The 24,516-nt window shown below is 56.4% G+C and overlaps 1 protein-coding gene across 2 annotated transcripts in view; it reads right to left on the bottom strand.

Annotated features, from left to right (window-relative positions):
- NTRK3 (neurotrophic receptor tyrosine kinase 3) overlaps positions 1-22,351 on the bottom strand; it is a 346,470-nt gene extending 324,119 nt beyond the window's left edge. For both annotated transcript variants that reach the window (XM_075006317.1, XM_075006318.1), the window contains exon 1: positions 22,104-22,351. In XM_075006317.1, coding sequence (XP_074862418.1) covers positions 22,104-22,351 — 248 coding nt within the window. The remainder of the gene's footprint in view (positions 1-22,103) is intronic.
- Positions 22,352-24,516: the final 2,165 nt, after the last annotated feature.

Raw genomic sequence — 24,516 nt, 5'->3', positions numbered from 1 at the left:
CCAGACACAACTCAGAGCAGTGCCAGACTCTCAGAGAATGACACATATAAAGCCTGCAAACGTACCTTCACTGCTATAACAATCACTACCCTGCCTCAACACACATTTAAAGAGCCACAGATCTTACACACTCTTATCACAACATGTGAAGTACCTCAGCTGGTGCCGCAATACACAGCCATCAGCATCAGATGGACACAGGCTCTTTTGACATCCTTTTTAAAGACCTTATGTAATGTTAATGACCCTCATGACACACAGGGCTCAGCTAGTGGATTTCACCAACCCACTGCACACAGGGAGGATGGGATCTTGCAGGATCATTGTGCCCACTTTACAGATGGGTAAACAGAGGCATGAAATGGTTTGAATCTAGGAATGTAAAACCGTATTTAATTGGTGAACCAGTTAAATGTTAGGTTTAACAGGTTCACTAATTAAATGGGCAGGGAGGCTGCTCCAGCCCACCTGGGCTGGAGCGGCCCCCCACCTCCAAGGATACATGCTCCTCCGGCCGCACTGAAGCACCCCTATTCGCAGCGCACCAGGGACTAGGCTGTTCCAGCCTGGCTGGAGCATCCCCCCAGGTGCGGGGTACTCCAGCATGCCCAGAGCAGCCCCCGCCCACAGGGGGCCAGCCTTGGAGTGCCGCTGGCAGGGATGCTCCAGTCAGACCAGAGAAGTCCTGGTCCACAGCAGTGGGGCTGCCCCTCCTCCTTCCCAGCTGTTCTTCTTCCTTCCCAGCCTTCCCTCCCGCCAGGGCCTCCACAGACAGGGCTGGTCCAGTCGGTACTAATTAACCATAGCAGCTTGCATTTTAACATCCCTTTTAGAGCCAGCTAGTCAAAGGAGCTAGGATCTCCTTACCCCTATTTATGCACCCAGGTGAAGCAAATGGACTTTCAAACCAGCTCGTCCTCCAGGAGTTCCCACTGCAGCAAAGAACACTGGGTCCTTCTGAGAATTCCAGCCCATATGAGCCACCCAAGGGCACACAGTGAGTTCGCAGCAGTTGGTTTTGTTGCGATGGCTGGTTCCCCGCGCCAGAGGTAGCTGCATTTGAGTGCTGAGCGAAGCCAGCCCTTTCTGCAGTCACCAGAGCTCTCAGAGGACCCAAGATGCTCTTGCAAAGTGATATTGTTCTTCGACGAGCTTCTGATTGACCAATAAGGGTTTGTAGCCACACTGGCATCCAGTGAGACCTTCCCCTCTTTTCGGCCCTCCCTGGCCAGGGCACAACACACTGAGCAACTTGCTGGAGGGAGAAAGACTGGCAAGTACAAGGAGCTGTGTGGATGAGTGCAGTCTGGTACCCATGTGCAAGTACAAACCTGTCTGTACCCAGGCCAGGGCACATCCACGCCCATGCTGCAGCCTGTACACACCCATGTACTCAAGCGAGCAACTTGCACACCGCACACTCCTGCACGGACACACACAGGCCCTCAGCCAAACGTGTGAGCTGGGGTTCAGAGATGGAAAAAGGCGTCAGCATCTGTCCTTGAGATGCCATTTTACGCTCAGGAAACTTGAGTTCTCAGAGCAGGGGAAGGGATGGGAGGCTCAGCTGAGATGCGCCAGTGTCAGTATACGCCTCAGAACACTGTGCTGTGTCACTCGGTGCCTCAGTTTCCTTACATAGTTAGCCAATGGTTGCAAGGTCCTGGGAGGCAGCAGGCTGCTCACCAGCATGTCCCTGTGGTACATGTAGCTCTGACAGGAATGCTGCCAGGCCACGTGTCCGGGACGTACTGGGCTTCTATCATCTGCCTCTGCACCACAAGCCCACTTGCCAGCTCCCAACTGATTTAAAAACAATAAGCCCTCGTCAGAGATGGGGTTATGGGAAATAAGCAAATTGTCTTTTCATCTCACGGCCGCTTACTGCCTATCACTGGGTGGAGAGGGTGGCAGCAGGGAGAGAGAGCCAGGAGAGAGAGAGCAGAGGGGGGAAATCTCACAGGGGATGAGGAAACAGTTGTATCTCAGCCCTGAGGCCCTAGGCAACCAGTATGGGCCCTGCATCAGCTCAGAGCAGCCCTGAGGGCACTGTCTACCCACATGCCACAGCTACAATAGGCTAAATCAGGCTGCAGGGGCGGGGGGTGAACTAACAGCTGCATCCAGCCCTAGAGCTCCCACCCTGGGGAGCAAGGTATGGGGCTTGCCCAGCTCTGCGGCTGCTGTGGCTCCGTGCAGCTCCTGGAGGTAAGGCAGCTGGGGGCTCTGCATGCTGTCCCCCTGAAGGGTCATCTCTGCAGCTCCCACTGGCCAGGAACTATGAGCAAGGGAAGCTATAGGGGCAGCGCCAGCGGATGGGGCAGCAGCCAGAGCTGCCTGGCCATGCCTCTGCATAGGAGCCAGGTGGTGGGCATGCCACTGCTTCCGGGAGCTGCTGGAGGCAAGGCACTGCCTGGAGCCTGCACCTCTGAGCTTCCCCCACAGCCCCATCCCTTATCCCAGACCTGATCCCCCTCCTGCCCTCCGGACCTTTCAATGCCAGGCCAGAGCCTCGTCCTACACCTCATCCCCAATCCCACCCCAGAGATTGCACCCCCAGAAAGAGCCCTCACCCCAAACTCCTGCCCCAGCCCTGAGCCCCCTCTCATACCCTGAGGTCCTTATTTCTGGCCCTACCCCCAACTGCACACTGGCCCCCAATGTCATGAGCATTCATGGCCCACCCTACAATTTCCATACTGAGATATGACCCTCAAGCCAAAAAGTTTGCCCCTCCCTGAACTAGACGGTGGCTGGACTAACTCCACCAAGGTCCTGTGCTGGCATCAGCCTTGAGGGATGCCCTACAGCTAGCTTTGGAGGCATACAGCTGCTGCATGGCCCCTTCCTACCCTGGGGCAAAGATGAACTGAGCCCACAGCACCCAGATAATGGACATGGAGGGCCATCAGGAGCCCTGACGGACAGACAGGCAGAGCATTTCCCACAGGTGAAGGGCAGTGGAGCGGGACCTCCTTGCAGAATCCAGGATTTCGTGCCATTTCTACAGGAGAGCTGAGTGCTCAGAAGAGCTGGAACAAGCTGTCTGTTCCCTCTGCCTTCCTATCACCACCACCTGCTGCCCAGCCCCAGGCCTCCCTGGGCTCAGAGGAGGGGTCTGCCTGGAGCCAGGGATGGCCAATGTCACCGAGACTCCCCTGGATGCTGGCAGGCAGAAGTCTGGCTCCTCTGAACTTGCGCTGTGCATATAGGGCCAGGACGTAGGAAGGAAGATCAGTGTGGATGGTATTGAACTAGAAAACGTAGAGAAGTTCACATATCTGGGGAGCAACATAACGTATGATCAAGACTGTAAGAAGGAAATAGCGACTAGACTAGCAAAAGCAAGAGCGAGTTTGAAGGCGATGGATAAGATCTGGAAAAGCAAAGCGATTAGCTTAAGAACAAAGCTGGGCGTCTTGAAAACGTGCGTATTCAGCAGCATGTTGTACGGATGAGAGACGTGGGTGATAACGAAAGACTCGAAAAGAAGAATATTGGCATTCAAAAGAAGTTGTTATAGCAAAATTCTGAGAATAGGATGGAGGCAGAAGGTCACCAATGAGGAATTCTATAGGAAGATACAGCCGAAAGAGAACCTGCTGCAGAAGGTTATAAAACCGAAGCTACAACTATTTGGACATGTTTGCAGAATGAATGACAAGCGAAAAAATCAATGGTTCGAATAGGAGAGGCAGACCCCACAGCGAATGGATAGATGATGTAGTAGATTGGTGCGGAGCTTGTCTCCAGAAACTAAGCCACTCTGCACTAGACAGGGAAAGATGGAAGGAAATAGTGAGAGAGGCATCAAAGACCAACGGGCGCTGAGCCCACGGTTATTGATTATGATGATGATGATGATGATGATGTTATAGGGCCAGACCATTCCGGGTACAGGGGCAGGCGAGCGTGACAGAGTCCCCTCACCAGGCCCACTCCAACCCACATAGGTTCTCCATGACTGGGAGGAACGCCATGGCAAGCACTGGAGGTGGATGGAGAAGCAGGCAACTGCCACATGAGTCATCAGGGCTCCCTGGAGGCAGCTCTGGAGCTGTCTGTGCAGGGATCAATACGCAGAACATAGCTTCATTTCCATACACAGGGCCCTGCCTGTACATGTGGCAATTAACCAGCAGGGGTCTTTGCCCCAAGAAGGCAGGGAGCACACAGGCAGGGGGAGCCAGAAGGTGGAGGAGGGAACCCAGAGGACCAGCAGGTGGAAGGAAGAGAGGAGAACACAGGAAAGAGGGAGTCAGTGGAAGGACAGGATGGGTGGAGGTGAAGCAGGAAGGAGCCCTGGTTGGGCTTGGGCTGGGTGTAATTGTCTAGTCAGCCCTTGCTTGGACCAGGGGCTGAGTACAAAAGGAACCCAGCTACTGACTGAACAGGTAAAGCCAACAGCCACTCCCAGACAGAGCTCCACCTGGTCTGTGGCACTCCCGAGGAGCCCCTGTCCCAATGATCTGAGCAGGCGCAGGACATGACAGGGGACAGTGAACAATAAGCAGGGGAAGCTGTACGCTGTGCCCTTCCCCCTTGGAGCCCCAATACATGGCCTTGCTCTGACAAAAGTGAAGACCCCACTTAATTCAAGCGCTGACCCCTGGGAGCCACTGATGCCCACAGCCCAGGCCATGGAAGAGGATATAAGGAGAGAGCCCCTGCTGAACCCACTAGGGAGCGTGGCCTACAGCAGCAGCTTGAGCACTGAGTTGGGAGGTAGGACACCTGGGTTCTCTGCCCAGCTTGCATAGCTTTGGTGAGCTCCTCAGCCAGAGAGAGGCAGGGTCTTCCTGCAGAGGATGAGGGCTGTGTCACTAAACGGAGCAGGAAAGACAAGCTAGAGGCCACCTGCAGCACCATGCCTAACGCTGATGTGGGGGCCATGTGCCCCTGCCATCTGTGCCCAAAGGTTGCAAGTTTGAGTCGTACAGTACCAGGAGTTAACCAGCCTGCTCCAGGGCTAGAGCTCCCTGCTGCACAGCCCCAGAAATCAAGGGGTAGCGTTTCTACATTCCTGACATAACACAGCCTGACTTTGCTGGGCCTCCAACAGGCAAAGGGCAGAATTTACATTCACTGTACGTCTCCACTCGAGGTAGCAGGTGTCAAGTCCAGTTTGAGAGAGAGAGAGACGTGCCAGACATAGAAGTGTTACTGCAGCAGTGGGGGGAGCTGGCTGGGGCCGCTCCATGCATATCTCAGATGGGATCATATTCAGGGCAGCTTGCAGAGATGCTTTATTTTTAGCACACTAACTCCAGCAGAGCGAGCGCAGGTTTCTCTCCTCACAACCCCAGCTCTAGTGCAGACAGACCCTAAGCATTAGACTTCCACAGAGGCAGCCCAGCAGAGACAGAGCCATCTGGAATCTGTTCAAGGCCAACCCTACCTAATACAATAGCACAGGGATGGTGCTGACCTCATGCAGGTCACCTGGCAGCAGCATGCTGAGCAAAGTGATTTGCCTGAGATCCCCCTTCCCAATGAGAGCAAAGGTAACTGCACCTCAGCCTCCCAGCACCTGGACATGAAGCTCGGAGCGTGCCAAAGCCCCGAAGTCACAGAGGAGCTGCAGGGAGGGAGAAGGGAAACCCAGCTGGCAGCAAAGGATCCTTGCTGATGGGAGGACTGGCAAGCCAGGGTGAGCAAGGGGCAGTATCAGGATCAGGGCCCACAAACTAGCAGTGACTGGAGGGCACAGAGGAGGTGCAAGCCAGCATGGAAGGACCCAGCAGCCAAAAACCTGGGGAGGAACTTCACTCACAGACCCCAAATCCCCACTCCCAGCTGCTGCCAAGGAATCCAAGCCCCCTCATGTTTGGCCGACATTCCTCTTGTTCTCAGCTCCCCGCCCTGCTGTGAACATTGTGGGGCTCCCCACACCCTGCACAGCTCAAACATGAAAAATGGAGAGAGACTGTCAGCCCCCCCACACAGCCCATAGACCTAGGATCAAAGGTCCACCAGGTTGTTATGGCAACAAGTTTTGAGGTCAAGGACTAGGTCCCTGGGAACATATTTCCATACAAAAATAAAATAGGCAGCACTGGAAGTTTCTGGTCCGGGGGCCCAAGATGGGAGCAGTAGGGAAGGAAGCAGCAACTGAGGATACTGACAGAGCAGTGGGAGACCCCGGCCTGGGACAGCAGGGAACATGGGGAGGGCTGCAGGTCAGGCCTGAGGTGCCCATCAGTAAGCAGCACGGCTAAGGACTCCTTGAGCAGCTATTCCCTGCACCGACTGCTCCTGCCCTGGCTGCTGCTAGGATTTGCTGCTGCTGAGCAAGGGGAAGGAGTCTGGCATTTCTCTGGTGTGTCTTAGGAACAGGCCCCGCCCCGCCAAGCAGTTCCATCAGACAGTGGACAGATGCAGTTAGACATTCACAGTCACTTTAACAAACCCCGGCACTGGCGCCATCTATCAATTAATTCTCAAAGCTTCGTTAGGTGCAAACCAGGCGCTCAGAAAGCAGTTTGTCTGGAGGAGGCTCCGAGCAGGCTGCACAGGCTGCCCTGGGAAGGGGAGGCTGGCCAGGGCGGGTTTGCCCTTAACTTCTCAAACATGCAGCTGTCACAGCAACAACCTGGCACAGAGCATTCCTCCCCTGAATGGACAGCTGCCAGACAGCCTGCCAAGGAGCAATGGTAACCAAGCCACTTGGAGCCCCTGCTCACTAGAACTGCTTCCCTGAGAAGCCTCCCCTAGGCCCCTGGGACCTTCATAACTAGAGATGTTTCTTCTCTACATTTGGGCAGGCTCTGCACTGAGGGGAGAAGGGTGCATAAGCCGCAGAGAAGTTAATACAGTTTCCCAACTTGTGGCCTACGCAGCTCCTGCTGGCGGCTGGTGAAAACCAGCTGCAGCCGCATAAGAAAAGAAGCTACATAGCAAATTCTTTCCTGCTGTGCCTTTCCCATGTAAGCAAAGGCTAGCCGTGCCCCAGCAGGGAACGGCAGGAGCAGTGGGGGGCCAGCAACTGAGATGGGAAGGGATTGGGCTAGGAGATGGGGAGGGGAGGAGATGGTTAGTTTCTGTTGCATGGGACAGGCTGGGCTGGCCATGCTCCCTGCAAAGCCAGACACATTTTGGAGAGCCACTGATGAGAGTTTTATTGCATATTAGCTAAGCGCCATGAGAGGTGCATGCAGTGAAGTGCCCTAGCTAAGGGCCCCTCGACCTCCAGGCCAGTGTCCTCCTGAACATTAAAGTACCTCCCACCACTCCGCACTGCAGCTTTTAAAAAGGAGGCTCAGGAGGCACATAGGCATGGCCTGGAAGGAGCTAAAAGAGCACAACTGAAATCAGAATCATACTTAAAAAGAAATCCCCAGGCTTCCTGGCCTGGGCTCCTAACAACTGCAGGGCTCATTTCCACAGTGCCATCAATGCGGCATGTTTTCGGTCGGCATATTACCTGAGCGTGGGGCAATGGAACCAGCATGGTCACTTCCACGTCCCACCTTTGCAGCGTCAGCAGGGGCGGCTGCGTTACAGCGTGCAGCCTCACGCAGAAGGCCCCAGTCCAATACAGTATTTCCACTGAACTTTCAACCGCGGCTTTCTGATACTCTGAGTTGCAGCAAGATTCTCCCCCTTTTTCTTCAAGGGGGCTGAGACGTGGGTCCCAAACTTCAGAACAGCATCCCAACACTGGAAGGCGTCTTCTAACTCTCTCTCCTCTCCCCCCGCCACACACGCTTCCCAACCACTAGTGACAACTCAGCTGCTCTTACAAGAACTGGCCACCAGGTGGCAAAATCACTCCACTATAAATGCACCCAAACTGCATTATCCAGGCAGGAAAATAACTGGGACTCCTTCCCCCCACCCCCGCCCCCGGAAGAGATGCTAGTGGTTGGCAAGGGGCCTAGGGAGGCAGTAAATGTGCTCATGGGACTGCTGTAGTGAAAAGGGACATGGCACCCGTTCCCTGTGACTCAGCTTCTCTCACACCCTCTTCCTTCTCCCGTCTCCTCTCCGCCCTTTCCGCCTTGGAGATCCAGCAGTTTCTTCAGCCCCCTGCACTCAGCATCCCACCACCCATGCCCCGTCATCCAGCACCGGGCTAGTACACTCAGCAAAGAGCTAATCGGAGCAGGGTGGCCTGACCTAGTCCAGCAGTTTCAAAGGCACTGATCAATAAGAGATCTAAAGCCACCCCACAGAGATGGCTGTAAGCATGAGGATGTAGCTAACCTCAACTTGAGTATAACAGAATAGATAGAGCCTTCTCCCATGCCACTGTAAACTAAATGGGGCCCTAACCCTCAGCCGTATGCCCCTTAGCAAGGTAGCAGGGTGCTGCAACGATCGGGTATTCAAACTGTTAGGTACAACGTTTCCCCTGCGAACGCACAAAACTGCTTCTGAGTAACCACTCCTCCAGCTACCCTGCTGCTGAGACAGCTCCCCTTCTTCGCCCCACTGCAGGCATGGCACCTCAGCCGGGCAGCTCATCGGTGCTGGGCTGCTCAGTGCTCTAATGAGGGCCCTCCCAGAGAAACCAAAGGGCTGTCAGAACTGCTGTGGGTGTCAGCCAGGGCCCTCTCCTGTGCCAGTGGTGACTGCACTCCCCTGGCATGGGCTAGGGGGCGTCTCCTGTGCCGCTACTGACTGCACTCCCCTGGCATGGGCTAGGGGGCGCTCTCCTGTGCCAGGGCTGACTGCACTCCCCTGGCATGGGCTAGGGGGCGCTCTCCTGTGCCGCTACTGACTGCACTCCCCTGGCATGGGCTAGGGGGCGCTCTCCTGTGCCAGGGCTGACTGCACTCCCCTGGCATGGGCTAGGGGGCGCTCTCCTGTGCCAGGGCTGACTGCACTCCCCTGGCATGGGCTAGGGGGTGCTCTCCTGTGCCAGGGCTGACCCAGTGACCTCACACGCCAAGCAAGGGTAAGACAGACTCAGCAGGGGGCACTCTCATTTCTAAGTCGGTAACAAGCCCCAGGCCTCAGCTGGGGCTGCTGGAGGAGGCCTGTTTTGGGTCAGATCCTGCCTACATGTGCCCATGGCGCTTGGTCATGAACCCTAAAGCACCAGCCAGATTCCACCTCAGGGAGCTCGAGGGCATCTCCCAATATTCCCTCTGTAGCTGGCGTGGAGTACGTCTCCGTCCCTGCCGCTCCACAGCGTGGCTGATCACACAAACACCTCAGCTACGGATCGAGAGAACAGAAGTTCCCCACATTTTCGGCTGCATCCCCCCTTCTCCAGGGGAGCCAAAATACAGTCGTCCTCCCCAGGCCCCACCCGTGCAGGGCAGAAGAGAGTCGGCAGGGGCTGGACCAAGCTGGTTCCACCCCCGACAGCCCATGGCAGCATGGCAAGGACCAGAGATCTTTGCCCTCCCTTCCCCCAGCCCGGAGCCTCTCACAGGCTCTGGAGGGTTAGAAAGTGCTGGGGCTGGGGAGAGGACACAGGAGTGCCCAGTGGTCAGGGAGGGGAACAGAGAAGGGCAGTGGGCTGCTGCCAGAGTGGGGTAGGGCCAGGATCCACTCCTGCTCCCCAAGCCCCAAACACTACGGTCTCCCTGCGTACGCACCCCTCTGCTGCCCTGCCCTGTCCTGGAAGCCAGGCTGGCTGTCTTCCCACACCACACCTCACATTCCTAACAACCGGTGGGGGGTGGAGAGGTCCACACTCCACAGGTTTAAAACTAATGCTACAGCTGAAACACTGCAGCCTGGTGGAGCGAACGCTTGATTGGGACTCACAAGATCTGGGCTCGTGTCCTGGTTCTGCAACTGGCCTGCTGGGTGACCTTGAGTGAGTCACTGCCCTGTTCTGGGCCTCACAACTTCCCCATCTGCAAATTAGGGATAACGATACCTCATTTGTGCAGTGATGCATCTAGGGCCCTGCCGAATTCACAGGCTGTTTTGGTAAATTTCACAATAATAGGATTTTTAAAATCTTAAATTTCACCATTTCCCATATTTATACCTGAAATTTCCTGGTGGTTTAACTGTGGGAGGGTCCCAACCCAAAAACAGGCTGTGGGGGGAGCTTGCAAGGTTAATGTAGGAGAGTCACAGGATTGCCACCCTTATTTCTGCACAGTGAATGGTGGCAGTGCTGCCTTCAGAGCTGGGCGTCCATCCAGCAGTAGCTGCTCTCCAGGGCCCAGCTCTGAAGGCAATGCCAAGGCAAGCCTGGCAGTATCACAATCCCGCTAAAGTAAACAGATTTCACAAGGGAGACCAGATTTCATGGTCCATGATGCATTTTTCACAGCCATGACTTTGGTGGGGCCCTAGCTACATAATACTAGTATTGACAAAAGATGACAGTAAAGCACAATGCCACCTTCGACTGTATTTAATGTGGACTTCAAATCCTCTTTTTGGGTCCCCAGTCCCACCTCACACCTCCTGGGGTGTTTCACTGTCTACCAGCTCTGTCCCAGGCCCGGGATCCACTACCAACCAAGGGAACACTATGGGTGAGAAGATGTGAATTCCCTGAGGACATACAGCTCATGATGCTGCTGCAGCACCTGGCTGCCTCTGCAGGGAGGCTGTGGAGCTGAGAAGCCGAGAGCTCAGAAAAAGAGACCTGGGAGCCCGCCAAAGTAGGCTCCCACAGCAGCTTGTGACACAGGCCCACGTCTGCCTCGTGTCTGGGACTGGACATTACTTTCCGAGCAGTTTTTGCTCATGAAAAGAGCCCAGAGCTGCAGAGGCCTAAGCAGCCAGCCCTCCAGAACCAGGCTCAGGTGAACGAGAGGAGACTCCAGCCCTGACCGCTACAGAGGGGCTGGCTGCACAGAGTATCTTGCACCCGGGCACATCAATCAACCTGCGCTCTCCACCTGGCTGGGTAACAGCCTCCCTACTGCCCAGGGCAGGACTCAGAGGGTGGGAGGGAGTCCTGCCCTGTCCCTATTGTTGCCATCCCTCCCCACACCACAACCCAACGTGCGTTCTGCAGCTCCAGAACACTGACGGGCAGTCTCATGCAGCGTGCTGCCCTCCAGTGGCTGAACTGCACTTTGAAATGGCAAAGCTATCCAGCTAAGGGAAGGAGAAGGAGCCGGGGAGCCGTTTGCTATCGGGGGGTGTCCTGAGAGCTACCACAAGGCTGCAGTGCCCCCATGGACTGGGCGCTCCCGAGCACACATTCTTGGATGTCAGGCTGGGATGAGAACGGGAGGGGCTCGGGGATTTGGCTGGAGTAAAGTCGCTCACAGGAGGCTCTCGGCACTCCACATCGAGCACCTTCCAGGACATGGACAAGGAAAGCCGAGTGCTAGGAGATGGGTGCAGCGAGATTGTCAGCACTCTGGGCTGGAGCAAGGCCTGAGCCAGCCTGCCTCTCAGGCACACATGCCCAGTGCTGAAGAGCCTGACTCCTTCCAGGCTGGGAGCAGCTGCCAAGAGGCAGGTCTATGGGAACGCACCCCAGGCAGGTTTCTGACTGGCCAGCCACAGGGAGACAGGAACCAGCAATGGAGCCAGGGTCAGGCTGGGCGATAGCAAGGCCAGGGCATGGGGCTAGCAGCTAGGCCCCAGCAATGAAGAGCTCTGGAGTGGCACTGGGAATACGGGAGCCTTGGAGGGGTTATTGTGTCCTTGGCCTCCGGGAAGGAGGGACAGAAGTGAGCACAGAGGGCTCGGGGTCAGAGACTGGCTCAGAGAGACAGGGTGCACAGGGAAAGAACACCTGGGCAGTTCACAGAGCAGGCAGTAAGGGGCCGCCCCAGGCACTTGCCAGGGCAGGTGGCTGGTCAGCTTACTTAGCAGTGACTGGCACAGAGGGCGAGTCGAGCTGCTGATGGCACAACATTGTTTAGGTGAGTCGAGGAGGGGGAGGCACCAAGCTTAACCAGCTACCAGGCAAGTGAAACTTGGCATCGGCCAGTCCAAGGGACGCCCAATGGAAGGAGCAATTTAAGCTCCCCTAGACGGAGGGGGACACTTTTTGAGAACATGAAACGAACCCAGGGAACTCTCTGCAGCAGCATGTTCCTGAGGCGAAGGGCCACCAAAGAGCTGCTGTCATTTCAGCAGAAAGAGGTAAATGACAAGCCCTGTTAAACTCCAGGTTGCAGAGCATCACCAGGTCAGATACTGGGGTCAGGAAGACACTGGGCTTGGCATTGGAGCTCTGGCCCCAGCAGCCTTGGAAACATCCTGCAACTTGTTCAGTGAATGGGGAGAGCCAAACCCAGCCGCCGCCCACCAACAGGGAGTGGCATAGGCGTTCCCATGGAGCCTCCACTCTGGCCACTAATGGCACCAATGGCTCGTGGGCTGTGGGTCTACCGGCCATTCTGAGAACCCCAGAAGCTGAAGCACAGCTAAGCAGGTGGGCTGCCCAAAAGGGGTCCCTGATGTGATGGTTGGGGAGGTTTCAACCCGTGGAAAAGCCAGAGTTGGGTACTCATCGGTTCTCTGGCCAGCTGAGACACCGGCGGGCTGGTGGGAAGAACAAGAAGACTCAGACTTGTCTACGTTAGGGGCTTTGTCCTGCACTTCCACCCATGCAAGCTCCAGCACAGAGGCACTGCACTGGAGCGAGGCAGGGCTTGGCTCACTACAGGCTGCCCTGGCTTCGGATGAGCTGCTTGTGGGTTAGCGCGACTTTGTACCGCACAAGCCTTCGAAACCGGGGATTTCACTGCAGTGGAAAAACTCCTACAAAAAAACCACCCATTGTCTTCAGGACAACCACCCCGCAGCGCACTACAAGCCCTGTGCTCGCGCAGGAGGGCAAGCGGAGCAATCCCACTGAGAACTGGGCAGTGCTCCCTGCACTGGGGGATTCTCTCAATTCGCCCACCCCTTTCCTCTGCCTGCAGCCTGGCTAGCAGCTCACAACAGCTCCTCTGTCCAAGCTCCTCCTATGGCCTGTCCGGCTCCTTGCAACCCTGTCTCACACCGCTTCCAAGGAGGGCTGTACTCTTCTGCCACTTCTTCAGCACGTTCCCCAGCTGTCCGAGGAGGCTGATGGGTTGCAGCCACCCACAGACCTGTGGGGAATTGAGACTACTCTGGAGGTGGCCCTGGTAATGAGGGGTGCTGAGCTGCATTGTATCTCCATTCCAGCAGAGAGCAAAAACTGCGGGGGGCGTATATTACATGCAGCCCATCGATCCCCTCCCCACTGAGAGTCCCAATAATGTCCTGCATTCATTACCTCCTGCCTGCAGAAGAAACAAGCTCAGCGAGGCTCTGCTCAGCAGACAGCCTGGCCTTCCAGGAGCAGCTTTCCAGCCTACCAGTGGGGCCTCGCTGGGCAGGCTGGTTGGGCTGGAGAAAAGGTCCCAGAATACGCGGTGCTGGGGTTGTGGCCTTGTGATCAGAGAAGCAGCGTCTGGGCGGGAGGGAGCCAGGCACCGGAAGTCAAGGCATGGAGGCATCAGCTCAGAGGTTGTGGCTGAAGAAGCCGGGCTGCCCGGTGCAGGCAGAACCTGCTTTGTGAAACAAGTCTGCCCAGTAACTGCTGGGGGGCCTCCACCCACAGCTCTGTACTAGGCACACAACCTGCCATGCTCTTCAAGCCTGGCTGGGACGCAGCTTCTCAGGCCCAACGGAGGCCTGGTGCAGACAGACGCAACGCCATTGGAGTCAGCAGAGCTGCAGCCCCTGACAACCAATCTCTAGCTGGCACCTGGGCTGTGTTCTGGGCACAGTGTTTGCTGGGTCTCTTTCCCTGGAAAAGCCGCTGTGAGCCAGCCATGTCCCTGTATATATCCAGGCTGACTGCAGATGGTCAGGCGGGTCCAAAGACCATGGCAGGCATGAAGGTGCAGGAGGGCTAAACCGTGAGAAGAGTTATATGAGCAAAGCTGGGAGGCTGAGACCAGCCCTGAGAAACGTAACCATGTAGGCACTGACAGCAGCCAATGGCAAGCACAGCACAGGGGCAGGAATAGGAGTTCAGGGGTTCGGCTGCACAAACAAATTCCCTGCCAATGTACTTCAAGCAGCACAACCCCAGCTACTGCACAGTGCGCCACAGGCTTTAACCAGGACGTCTTATTCCTGAACAGGAAGGGGAATAAGGCACCTTCTCGTTGCTATGACTGTGTCCACACTAGAGGTGGGACTAGCTTAACTACTTCAGTAGGAAAATCCCAGCCCAAAGCAAAGAGTTAAACCAGTACAACAGCAGCGTGCAGAGCTGCTGGGAGAGTGGTTTGGACCTGCACAAAGGGCCTGTAACAATCCCCATCGCTATGCCCAGCAGCAATAATAAAGAGGCTGCAGACAGCAGTCCGGCAGGGCATCAGGTGACACTCTGCTTGGAAGCAGCCCTAGGAAATGAAGGCCAGAGACAGGCCAAGCTGGAAGACTCAAGGGCTCAGCTCCCCCACATCAGGCTCTCTGGAGTATCCAAACAGCTCAGTTTCCTTCATTTCTTCACCCGTTTGCAGCCTCTCTCACAGACCGTGTCTCTCTCAATGCCTGCCCTGCTCTAGGAGAGACCTGAGGCCTTCTCTTCAGCAGCACCTGCCACTGGGTGCAGCCTTCCCTGCCTCTCTCCAGCCGCTGACTCCCCATCTGGCTCCACATCTCAACCCAAAACATCTTCGCACCTTGGAATGTGAATTTCCCTCTCCCGTCAGAGTCTCTCACTTGGCAGCGTACGTTTGGACGTGCACTCTGCACAAGCAAACACCGTGCAAAACAGCGATGGACTGAATTACAGACCTTCGCAATGATCTCAGTAGCAGCCAGAACCATAGGGATGATCATCCTGGGGAAACAGAGAGACCTGAGGTGCTGGTAACGTAGGGGCACAGGGCCTCTAGAGACCTAACATCATCATCCAGCTGATGGCACAAGTGAGAGTGAGTGGGATGTATCATCCTAATGACTCCCCTAGGAATCCATCCCATAAACTGGCACAATTTGCACTCTCAGCTCAGGAGAGCCTCTAGGGCTGAGACAGCCGAGGGGGCAGGGCAGGACAGGACAGGACAGAGGTGTAACAGAAGGGCTGCAGAGGGGAGAAGTTGACACAGGCCCTACACACACTCTCTCTCTCTCTCTCCAGTCCCCCTATCCCTGTGATACATGACCTCTGCCAGTTCTCATAACCACCACAGACACACATGCATCTCCTAAAGGTCGCTGCTGAGATTCCAAGGCACGGAGGAGAAAAGTGGTCATGTGTCCAACCAGCAGCCTCCTGAGTTGCTTTGCCTGGACACATCACGGCGGGAATGTACACAGAGGAGCTTCTTAGACACAAGAGAGGCCACCTAAGCCTCCTCTGGCATCAGCCCAGGTAGCCCGTTTGGATCTCACTGGGGCATGGGAAAAGGCCTAGAGGCCCCAGCAGTTCAGTGAGGGATGATTTGTATGCGTCCTCCAGTAAGCGCACCCCATTATGGCCAGCAAGACACTCCACTGGAAGGTTCACCAGCAACACTGCCCACCATTCTAGGCCAACAGAAACTCCACTCTCCTTGCACCCTGCCCCAAGGTCAGGTCAGGCAGGAGGGGTGCCAGTGGAAGAGGTCCCTCACCGCTCCATACACCAGGCAGAGGGGTGTATCAGAGCCATGCATCAGCTGTATCAGCCTACTACACCGAGGGTTCTCTTCTCTCCCATGCCTCCACGCTTGCAGATCTCACTGGGCATGGCAAGAGAGCCAGTCTTCCCCTGGGCTGTGAGATGGCCGAGAACTGATCCGGCAGGCCCACTCCTCCAAGGCCCTCATATTAGAGATTTCCGCACATTCAGGTGGAACTCGACCTCTTGATCTGATGTGACCTCAAGAATCAACAGGGAGTCCTGTGGCACCTTACAGGCTAACAGATCTTTCGGAGCATACGCTTTTGTGGGCAAAGACCCGCTTTGCTGCAAAAAATCTGTTACTTTATATGGTCCCACAGGACTTTTCGTTGTTTTTGCGGATACAGACTAATGTGGCTACGCCTCTGACATTTCTCACAGAATCAGCAAGGCCTGCTGGGCTGTGAACATGCTTCCTTCCCCCAGGACAAAACTCCTGCATAGCAGGTGACCCCACAGGGGAATACAAGAGGCTCACCTGTGTTTAAGGGTGCCACAGGCTTCTCCACGGTGGGCCCCCAAGAACAAGGTGGCACAGAGTCCTGTGTCTTTCTAAGGATGTGAACGCTGCTTCCTCTGCTGTAGGCAGCTATCCAGTCATGCTGGATAATGTTATGGGTGTCTCTTAGATCCCACCTCAATGCCTAGGTGTGCTTTGTAACGTCAAACTGTTCTGCCCCAGCAGCCAGAGCAGGGAGCAACTGCCAGCTGCCCTGTGGCCTGGGGAGACAATCTCTGGGCTGAGGGGAGGGGCCCCACCTAGAAACTTGTGACAGGGAGCCCCGAAGTGATGCCACACCCCAGCACAGTCCTCTTAGCAGAATCTTTCCAGCACCAGAGCAGCAGCTGAGAAGTAGGGAGGTCCAGATGGCAAACTCCTCCATCCCATCTTCCCCACGCATGCCGTGCCGGAGCATGGGTGCCTCCCATGCTACCATAAAGGAAACACCCTGACTCTCCAGCCAGCTGGCCCCAGTGCAGCGACAGGGGAGCAAATCAACACCAAGGCCTACCGCTAGCCCTGCCCGCCTGGGAAGAGTCGGCTCTGCTAACCGGTGACCCAACTCCAGGGAGAGCTTAACAAGGCAGCAGAGTTGGGTCGCTGGCCGTGAGCTGAGGCACTCGCACCACGAGGTCACAGACTGCACATACGCAGCTACTCCACGGACTGCCTGAAAGGAGCTGGTGGGGCTGGGTCCCACTCCCAGCGGCCAAGCGCCCACATCACACCTGGGCCCCTCTCCAGCACTGTCCACAGACAGATCATGAATGTAACGAGCCCAGAGACCGAACGGCCCTCTTCCAGCAGTGAGGAAAGCTCCTCTGCTCTCACCCAGACCTGAGGGTGAAGCAGAGGCCTCCTGCCACTCCACAGCCACACTAACTTCCCTAGGAAATAAATAAAGCACGTGGGCCCCCGGAACCTCCCGCCCGGGGCACTGAATCCCCTTGCAGGTGGCTCCCTGCAAGCTAGGCTAGCTAGCCCAGTCCCAGCTCCCCCGGGGCCCTCCCACTGTGCAGGCAAAGGCTCCCCGAGGCACGAGACCCACAGCAGACCATGCTGAGCCCAGCCCAAAAGGACTCGACAACTTTGCAAGGCTTTTCCGAAACCAGGGACAGGCGACGGGTTCCTCCTGGAGCCACGATGGTGGCTGAAGTCACCCCCGTCCTGGCCTCCGGAAAGGAAGCCCAGGCCTCACATAGCTACAGCTCACGGAAAAGCGTGCACGGTTCCCACGGGGCAGGGAGAGGCTAAACCGACTTCTGGGCAGAACCCCGGCCCCTGGAGCAAAGTTACAAAGCTCGATGCATTGGCAGAGCGAGCAGGGACGGGGTGAAAGTCCTGGCTGTGCAACACAAGGGCACTGCCAGCCTCACTCGGGGTGTGAGGGCCCCATGCCAGCCACACAATCCTCACCCGCTCCCCACGCTAAAGCCAGGGCAAGGAATGCTTCCCGGTTAACCCCTTCTGGCCTGGATTCTTAGAACGCTCTGCAAGCCCCCCTTTTACCAGCACTGAATGGGAGAGTCCACCAGGTCCAGGAACCCCTCAGCGCACTGCAGCTTGAGCAATGCGCAGCTGGGAGAGCACACGCCCATCTCACAAGGCCATGCCTCCTTGCCCACTCTGGGCCTTGCACTCCCTAGCTGGACCCCATCTGAAGCCTACACCAGTAGCTGCAGGGCTGGAGATCTCATCAAGAAATGTGACCATGGAGCTCTCCATGGAAGGAGAACAAGAGTGAAGGGATGAAACAAGAGCAGAAAATTAATTAACGGAGGATTTTGTCAAGTTTCTAAACAATTTTTAAAGAGCAGCTCACGTGACACCAGCTCCAATAACCAATGCAGCCAAACTCAGAGCGACCCACTGGAGCTCGGGTTACCAGTCTGAGGCTGCACTTCGGCAAGCGCCTGGTGTTCAGGATCACAGGTTTGACGGGAGAGTGGTCGTGGCTGAACGCTAGCCAAATGGCTGCCTGCACAACCAGCTGCTAGCAACACAGGGCCTGGCTACGTGGCACTGACACGGCATGCTTACCCCCGCCCCCACGGACAGTGGTAAGATGGCATGCGGTTCAAACGCCAGCCACGACGGGGCTGTGACAGAGCCTGCGCTAAATGAGCCCTCTGGCCTGATTTCAAGATAGGGGGAGGAACGCCTGTGTGAGCAGGGCTCAGGAACGGCCCAGAAAAGAGGAAGGTGGCAAAGAGCTTCTCACCATTGGCAGCGTCTAAGGCACAGGAGCAGATAAGGGATGCCAGGGCCAGACCCTCCCTGCTCCTAATTCCCCTGCCACTGAAGGGGAAAGGAGAGTGACTGCCCCGAACAAGCTCCAAAGAACAAGGACACTGTTGTTTTGAAATAACATTGCAACAGTCTACACGACGCAACCACTATTTTGAAATAGCAGATGGCTCCTTTCGAATTACATGCGCCTCACTGTACAAGGAACAGCGCTGATAGATATTTCAGACTGGAGGCTGTGTAGATAGGAAACAGGGCTATTTTGAAATAAGCTACTCTGGAATAGCCTCTTCTGAAATAATTCTGCTGCGTAAATGTGGCATTTCGGGTTTGAGCCCCTGGAATCTGAAAAAGGCCCTAGTGGGGGCAGACACACAATTTCAGAATAAGTTTTGCTCATTCCGGGGCTGCCCTCTAGAGTAGACACATTATTCTGGAATAGCTTATTTTGGAATAACAACTCTGGAAGAAACTATTCCAGAATAACCTTGCTGTGTAGACATACTCCTAGGCTGCCTCTGGCGAGCAGTGATCTCTACCCTGATTGGCTAAGAACTGAGCTCACCATGTACCACGTTACCCCTTTTCCCCCTCCTTGGCCCATCCCATGGCATGATCTGTCAGATCTTGGGAGGCAGGTGTTGTGTCTCCAATCTGCTTGTACAGCTCTGGCACAAGGGGCTCCAGCCTGGATGGCCTCCAGGATGTTCCAGTGACTCCGCCCATGCTGGCAGGAGATGGGGATACCCATTCCTTCTGTGGGACCTTCTCTTGTGGGGACTTGTAGATAAAGGCCTCAGGGCTTTGGAATGCTGCGAGATTTTTAAAGTAGAAGGTGAAAGGCGTGTTTACCACCTAGGGTTCTTGTCCAACCAAGTCTGGCCTCTTCCCCCTTTCCCAAGCCTTCCCCTGATGACAAGGACCTTGCATTTCCACAGCTCAGTCCACCCCAGAGGCTTTATGAGCACAGCTTTACCAGCAGCCAGGCCTGTCCTTGCACCATGGGGAAGGCACCACTTGAGGCCCTGCTCCCTTTCTGGAGAAAAGGCATCTTCAGAGGCAATACCTCCCCATTCGTTTTTTCAATGGCTGCACCTACCGAATGCCTTCAGGGGAGTCTCTTGCAAGCTAGACCAGCCTTCCCATACGCAGGGTGACAGGTCAAGCAGCACGGGCTGGAGAACAGGCCCAGAGATACAGGATCCAGCAGCAAGCATCAGAGCTCCACCAGCCATCCCAGCCCGAACAGCCCCCGCGCCCCCCCCCCCCCCCCCAGAGATGGACAGGAAAGGCAGGAGCTGTGAGCTGGCTCCTTGCCTTCTCTTACACACCACTAACAAGAGGGGTTAGCGAGGTAAACAACCCCCCGCCCAGCCCAACCTGCTGCCCACTGGGTAACTGCAACCTACTAGGCCATTCTGGCTAATGAAATAAAAGCCCCTGTAGGCGTTTGCCCTTGGAAACAGTCTGAAGCAGGACGGCACAAAATTGGCATTCAGCAGGAGGGAGCATTACACTCTTCTCCTTGGGAAAGGCACTAGATTCATTATTAGATGGATTTAGAACATGCCCATCACCCTAGCATCTGGGCACCGTCACTTGCTTGGCAACAATACAATTCTGGAAGGCCAGGAGGAGTCTGAATTATAGGCCATGTTTAAAATCTACAGGGAGGGTAGGGATGATCTCTGACCACCTCTCCCCAGGAACCGATCCAATCAGCCCTGTCCTAGCCTCCCTTTGTGTCAAAGGCAGAACGAGCAGAGTATTCTTGCTAAAAACAAGTTTCTTCCCTCCCGTCTTCAGGCCACACGCTCAGGTCCCTAAGGAATCCCAGAGCAGGAAACGACTTCTTAGGTGCCATCCAATTCTGCCTGCCAGGTTGCTCCCTCCCAGTACGATTCCGAGTGCCAGCTATAAGCATCTTGGATGCCCCCGTTTTCATCTCTTCCCTGGCGAGACCATTTCACCATTTCAGAGAGCTCCCTGTCGAGACTTCCATCATATTCAGCCTAAAATCCTAAATTGCAATCGTGCTAGTTATGGACTAGCCTCAATTCAGCTACCACCATTTCTCCCCTAGCTACAGAAGTCCATGTCAGGAGGTGGGGAGCAAGGGAAGACATATTATTCTAGGTGGAACACACACAGATTTACCCAGTCCCCTTTTCTGTATTTCTGTCCTAAAAAGATGCTTTTCTGAAAACATCCTTCCCCTTTGCTACTGGAGCTGAGAGGTTTGGGGGGATTGCTTGGATTGGGTGTTTTTGTTGACTAGTTCTCGACATTTTGCATTGACTACTTATCAATATTTTCAAAACAGTAAAGACATTTTCTACACACAAAGGTTTCCCGTTATAGTATCTCTTCCAGCAGTTCAGATGTGTGCGTATACACACATACGCACACATACTAATAGCTACACAAGCTGCTTCTGAGCCACACTCTTAGTTCTTTCTCCTTTTATAGTGTCCCTAATACTCAGGGTTTATCAGCAAAGATTCGGAGAAAAGAACACCCACAACAAACACAGTAATGAACACAAGTTTATCCTAGTTTCCTGGTGTTATCTGCATCTCTTCAGCATCCACAGCAATATTCCAGCACAGGGGCAGAGGGTAAATATGGACCATTTGAAAGGCAAACATCGCATTAGGTTCCTATTTACTTTCCCTGATTCCTTTAGTTTCTGGAGACCGGATTTGTTGGAAAGCAAAAGCCACCATAGCATAGCTTTGCATTACAACTGGACCTGGAGAGAATCGCTTGGGCATTCATTACATTAAACCTGTTAACAGCAATGGGGGATCTGCGTAAGCCCAGTCATCTTCATCCAGCAAAGGTGACTAGCAAAACTCCTAGGGAGGGTATCCCAATTATTCCAGAGTGGGTGCTACAATTGCACTGTGACCAAACAGCACAGCCTCAGGAGCAGAGCCACCAAAGAGCACCCTTCAAACAAGCCATCTCACAATGGAGGTGGAAAATAAACAAACACCCGTCAATTACTCATTGCAAAGGGTGCTGCCAGGAGAAAGCATCCCCCCTCACTTCTGCCAGACTCCCACAGGCAACTCGCTCTCGCCGCTACGTTCCCCTCAATGCCCACATTTCAATTAGCATTAGAATAATGAAATTGCTTGGCGTTCCCCTCCCCGAGCCTGCACCGAAGAGCGCAGAGTGGGGTGGAGAGCGGTTTTAAAACACACGCGGCTAGGGGGGAGGAGGGGGACCCGGGGCTGATGAAATTGACATGGGTTTTGCTACCTGCCTCTCCAGACACGGATAAATGCAACTTGGAGTGGCTTGCAGCAGCTACCCGAAGGCAGAGTGCTCCAGCAAAATCCCTGCCTCCTCCACATTCCCCAGCACACAACTCCCCGCTCGGGGGCAACTTCTTGCTCTTAACCATGGAGGAACGGCCGGTTCCCAGCGCCAGGGCCGAGGCTGGACTGGCTAGGGTGGGGATCGCACACTCCCCTCGGCTCTAGGCAAGGGCTGTGCGTGGTTCCTTGCAGCTCGCCGCTCAGGCACGCGGGGGGAAGGAGAGTTCGCGTTACAGGATCTCTGCCCGTAGTCCTGCCCGGGTAAGCCACCGACTCGCTTCCACTCAAACCCGGAGCCAAACTGTTGCTAGTTCCGTGGGCAGAAATAAATCAGATCCGCCTCCGGCGCCCGGCAAGCGGAGCGAAGGGCTCCGAGCCAGGGAGGGAAGCGACCATGCATAGCAATGCCCGGGCCACCTGAAATCCACCCCCCGCGCACCCCCACACATGCCCACCCCCGCGTCTCGGGCTGTGGCGGAGGCAGGGGCTGACTCACATGGAAGTGATGTTCCTGGAGATGTCGGTGATGTTGACGCTGGTGTTGCCATTGCTGGAGCCTGAATCCTGCCCTTCCAAGAGAGGGAAGAGGTTCCCATCATCCGGCTCCTTGCAATGGATGTCCACCTTGGTGCAAAGGCAATTAGCCGGGCAAGCCAGGACGGACAGCAGATAGTCTCCCCAAAGGCTCCAGAGCAAAAATACCCGCCAGAAACTGCACTTGGTAGGGCAAAGCGAGACATCCATCTCCGGCTGCCGCTTCTGCAAACCAGGAGGAGGAAAGGGGGGTGGGGGGAGAAGGGGAAGGAAACAAAGGCAGAGGGAGGAAAAAAAAAACTCAAAGGATCAGATGCAAAAATCCTCCCGCGGATGAAATCATGCCGGCAGCTGGCGCGGAGAAGCTGTAATCCCCCTACAGTAGCGGGCTGAGATGCATAGTGGCTGGGCTGCCTTGTTGATTGCAGCGGCTGGCGGCGGCAGTCGCTCGCGCTCGCGCAGACTTGTCAGGCTCGCGGGAGGCAGCACGCGCGCACACACACACACACACACACACACACACACAACGGTGCGAAAGTGCCCAAGTCCCACCTACTGGGCAGAATTAAAACTGACACACCTGCAAAGCACACACCGAGGCAGAAGAGCGGAGGAGGGCGCACCCGGGCGGGCCGACCCCTCCCCTGCCCTCCCCTCCCCCGCGCCGCCTGGCTCTGGCTCTGGCTCTGGCTCTGGCTCTCGCCCTGCTGCAGCAGGAGATGCATGGAAAATACGGCGAGTGCACAAGCGCTTGCAAAGCCAGCCCGTCCTGGCGGGTTGGCCGGGCTGCAATGAGCAGGAGCCCCCCACGCACGCTTCGGAGGGAAGGAGGAGGCTGCGATCCACGCCGCGGGTGGACGGGCGTCGCGGGGAGAGGAGGAAAAGTTGCACTCGGGCTGGCCGGGAAGGGGAAGCGGGGAGCGGCTCCTGCTTTTTTTTTTAACTTTTGCATTGTGCGCCGCGCGCTGGACGGGCAGGGCAGGGCGGGGCGGCCTCGCCCGGCAGCAGAGGGGACTAGATCCCGGGGGATTCCGGGCGGGCTCTCTCTTTGCCCGTTGATTGGGGTCGGGATCCCGGGGAGGTGAGAGGCGGCTCGCGGGGGTGGGGGTGGAACCCATCGGAGGGCGCCCAGAAGCCCCTTCTAGAACCGCCCCCGCATAGAGGCGGGTGGGGGATTCAAAGGGGAGCCCGGGACTGCTGAGGAGGCCGGACCCGGGGATCTCCTTCGCCCCCTTGCAACAGCGACAGCAGGTTCTGCAACAGCCATGGCCCAAAGGGCCCAGCGGGGCAGCGGAGCGAGCCGAGAGCCCCCGCCGGCCAGGGCTGAGCCGCGGAGCCGGGTCAGATGCAGGGCGCGATTTGGGCAAGGGCGGAGCCCGCGCGCGGCTTCATCTGCGCGGCGTTTGGACAGCGCTTTGCTGCGCGCACGGCCTCGGTCGGCCCGGGGGGTGGGGAGCAGCTCGCAGGGAAGGGGGAGGGAGGCTCGGGGAGGGACAGCGCCGCGGCCCCCGCCCCGATCCCCCTGCAGCTCCGCGGTTTGGCCTGGCTCTTGCTGGGGGCTTCCCAGCGCTCGGGCCCGCGCCCCAGGCGGCTGGAGCTGCTGCAGGAGAGCAGCGGCCGCGCGGAAGCGGGCGGTCAGCTGGGCTCGCCCCTCCCTAGCACCCTAGCGAGGCCCTAGCCCTGGCCGAGCAGGCGGCGCCCGGGCGCAGCCTGGGTACAGCCAGGCGCCTTGACGCTGGTTTGCAGGTGCCCAAGACTGGACACCCAGGGCCGGGCCCTCCCGGGGCTGTGGGGCTGGGCGCGGTGGGGGCTTTCCCATCTCTCTGGCCTGTGGTCACAGCAGAGCTGGCCCAGTGGGGACCAAGGCAGCCCCCTGGCAGTGGCCCAGCAGGTGGGGGGTGGATGCTCTATTCATCTGGAGCATCGGGCCCTGGGTCCACGCTGCTTGTGCTGGTGCCCAGTTGCCCTAAGGGCTGTGTGAGAGGGAGGAAGGAGGTCCCCCAGCTGAGGCTGAAAGTTGAGAGAACTGAACTCTTCTCCTTCCCCTTGCCCTGGGAGGAGGCTGCAACCAGACGCTCAGGCCAAGACTCAGACTTGGGTGCCTAAAGATGAACTACATCTGCAGCTGGGCCACTAAGCAAAAGCAGGCCGCTTCTCGCTGGCATTGCAGGGCCTGTCAGGTCTCACCACCTCTGAACATGAAGTCACTGATTTCAGCCCCCACCTACGAGTTTGGGTCCATAGCCTCAGGCACCCGGGACTGAACGTTTAGGTTGGACTTGCTCTCTGCCTCAGTTTCCCCAGATGTTAAAAGGGACAATGAGGGGCCCTGGGAGGCTCTATTCATTCCTGCTTGGATAAAGCTTTGAGACCCA

This window comes from Carettochelys insculpta, chromosome 12 (assembly GCF_033958435.1).
Source record: "Carettochelys insculpta isolate YL-2023 chromosome 12, ASM3395843v1, whole genome shotgun sequence".
NCBI lineage: Eukaryota > Metazoa > Chordata > Testudines > Carettochelyidae > Carettochelys > Carettochelys insculpta.
The sequence above is the reverse complement of the archived record's forward strand: the minus strand, read 5'-3'. Positions and strand labels throughout refer to the sequence as shown.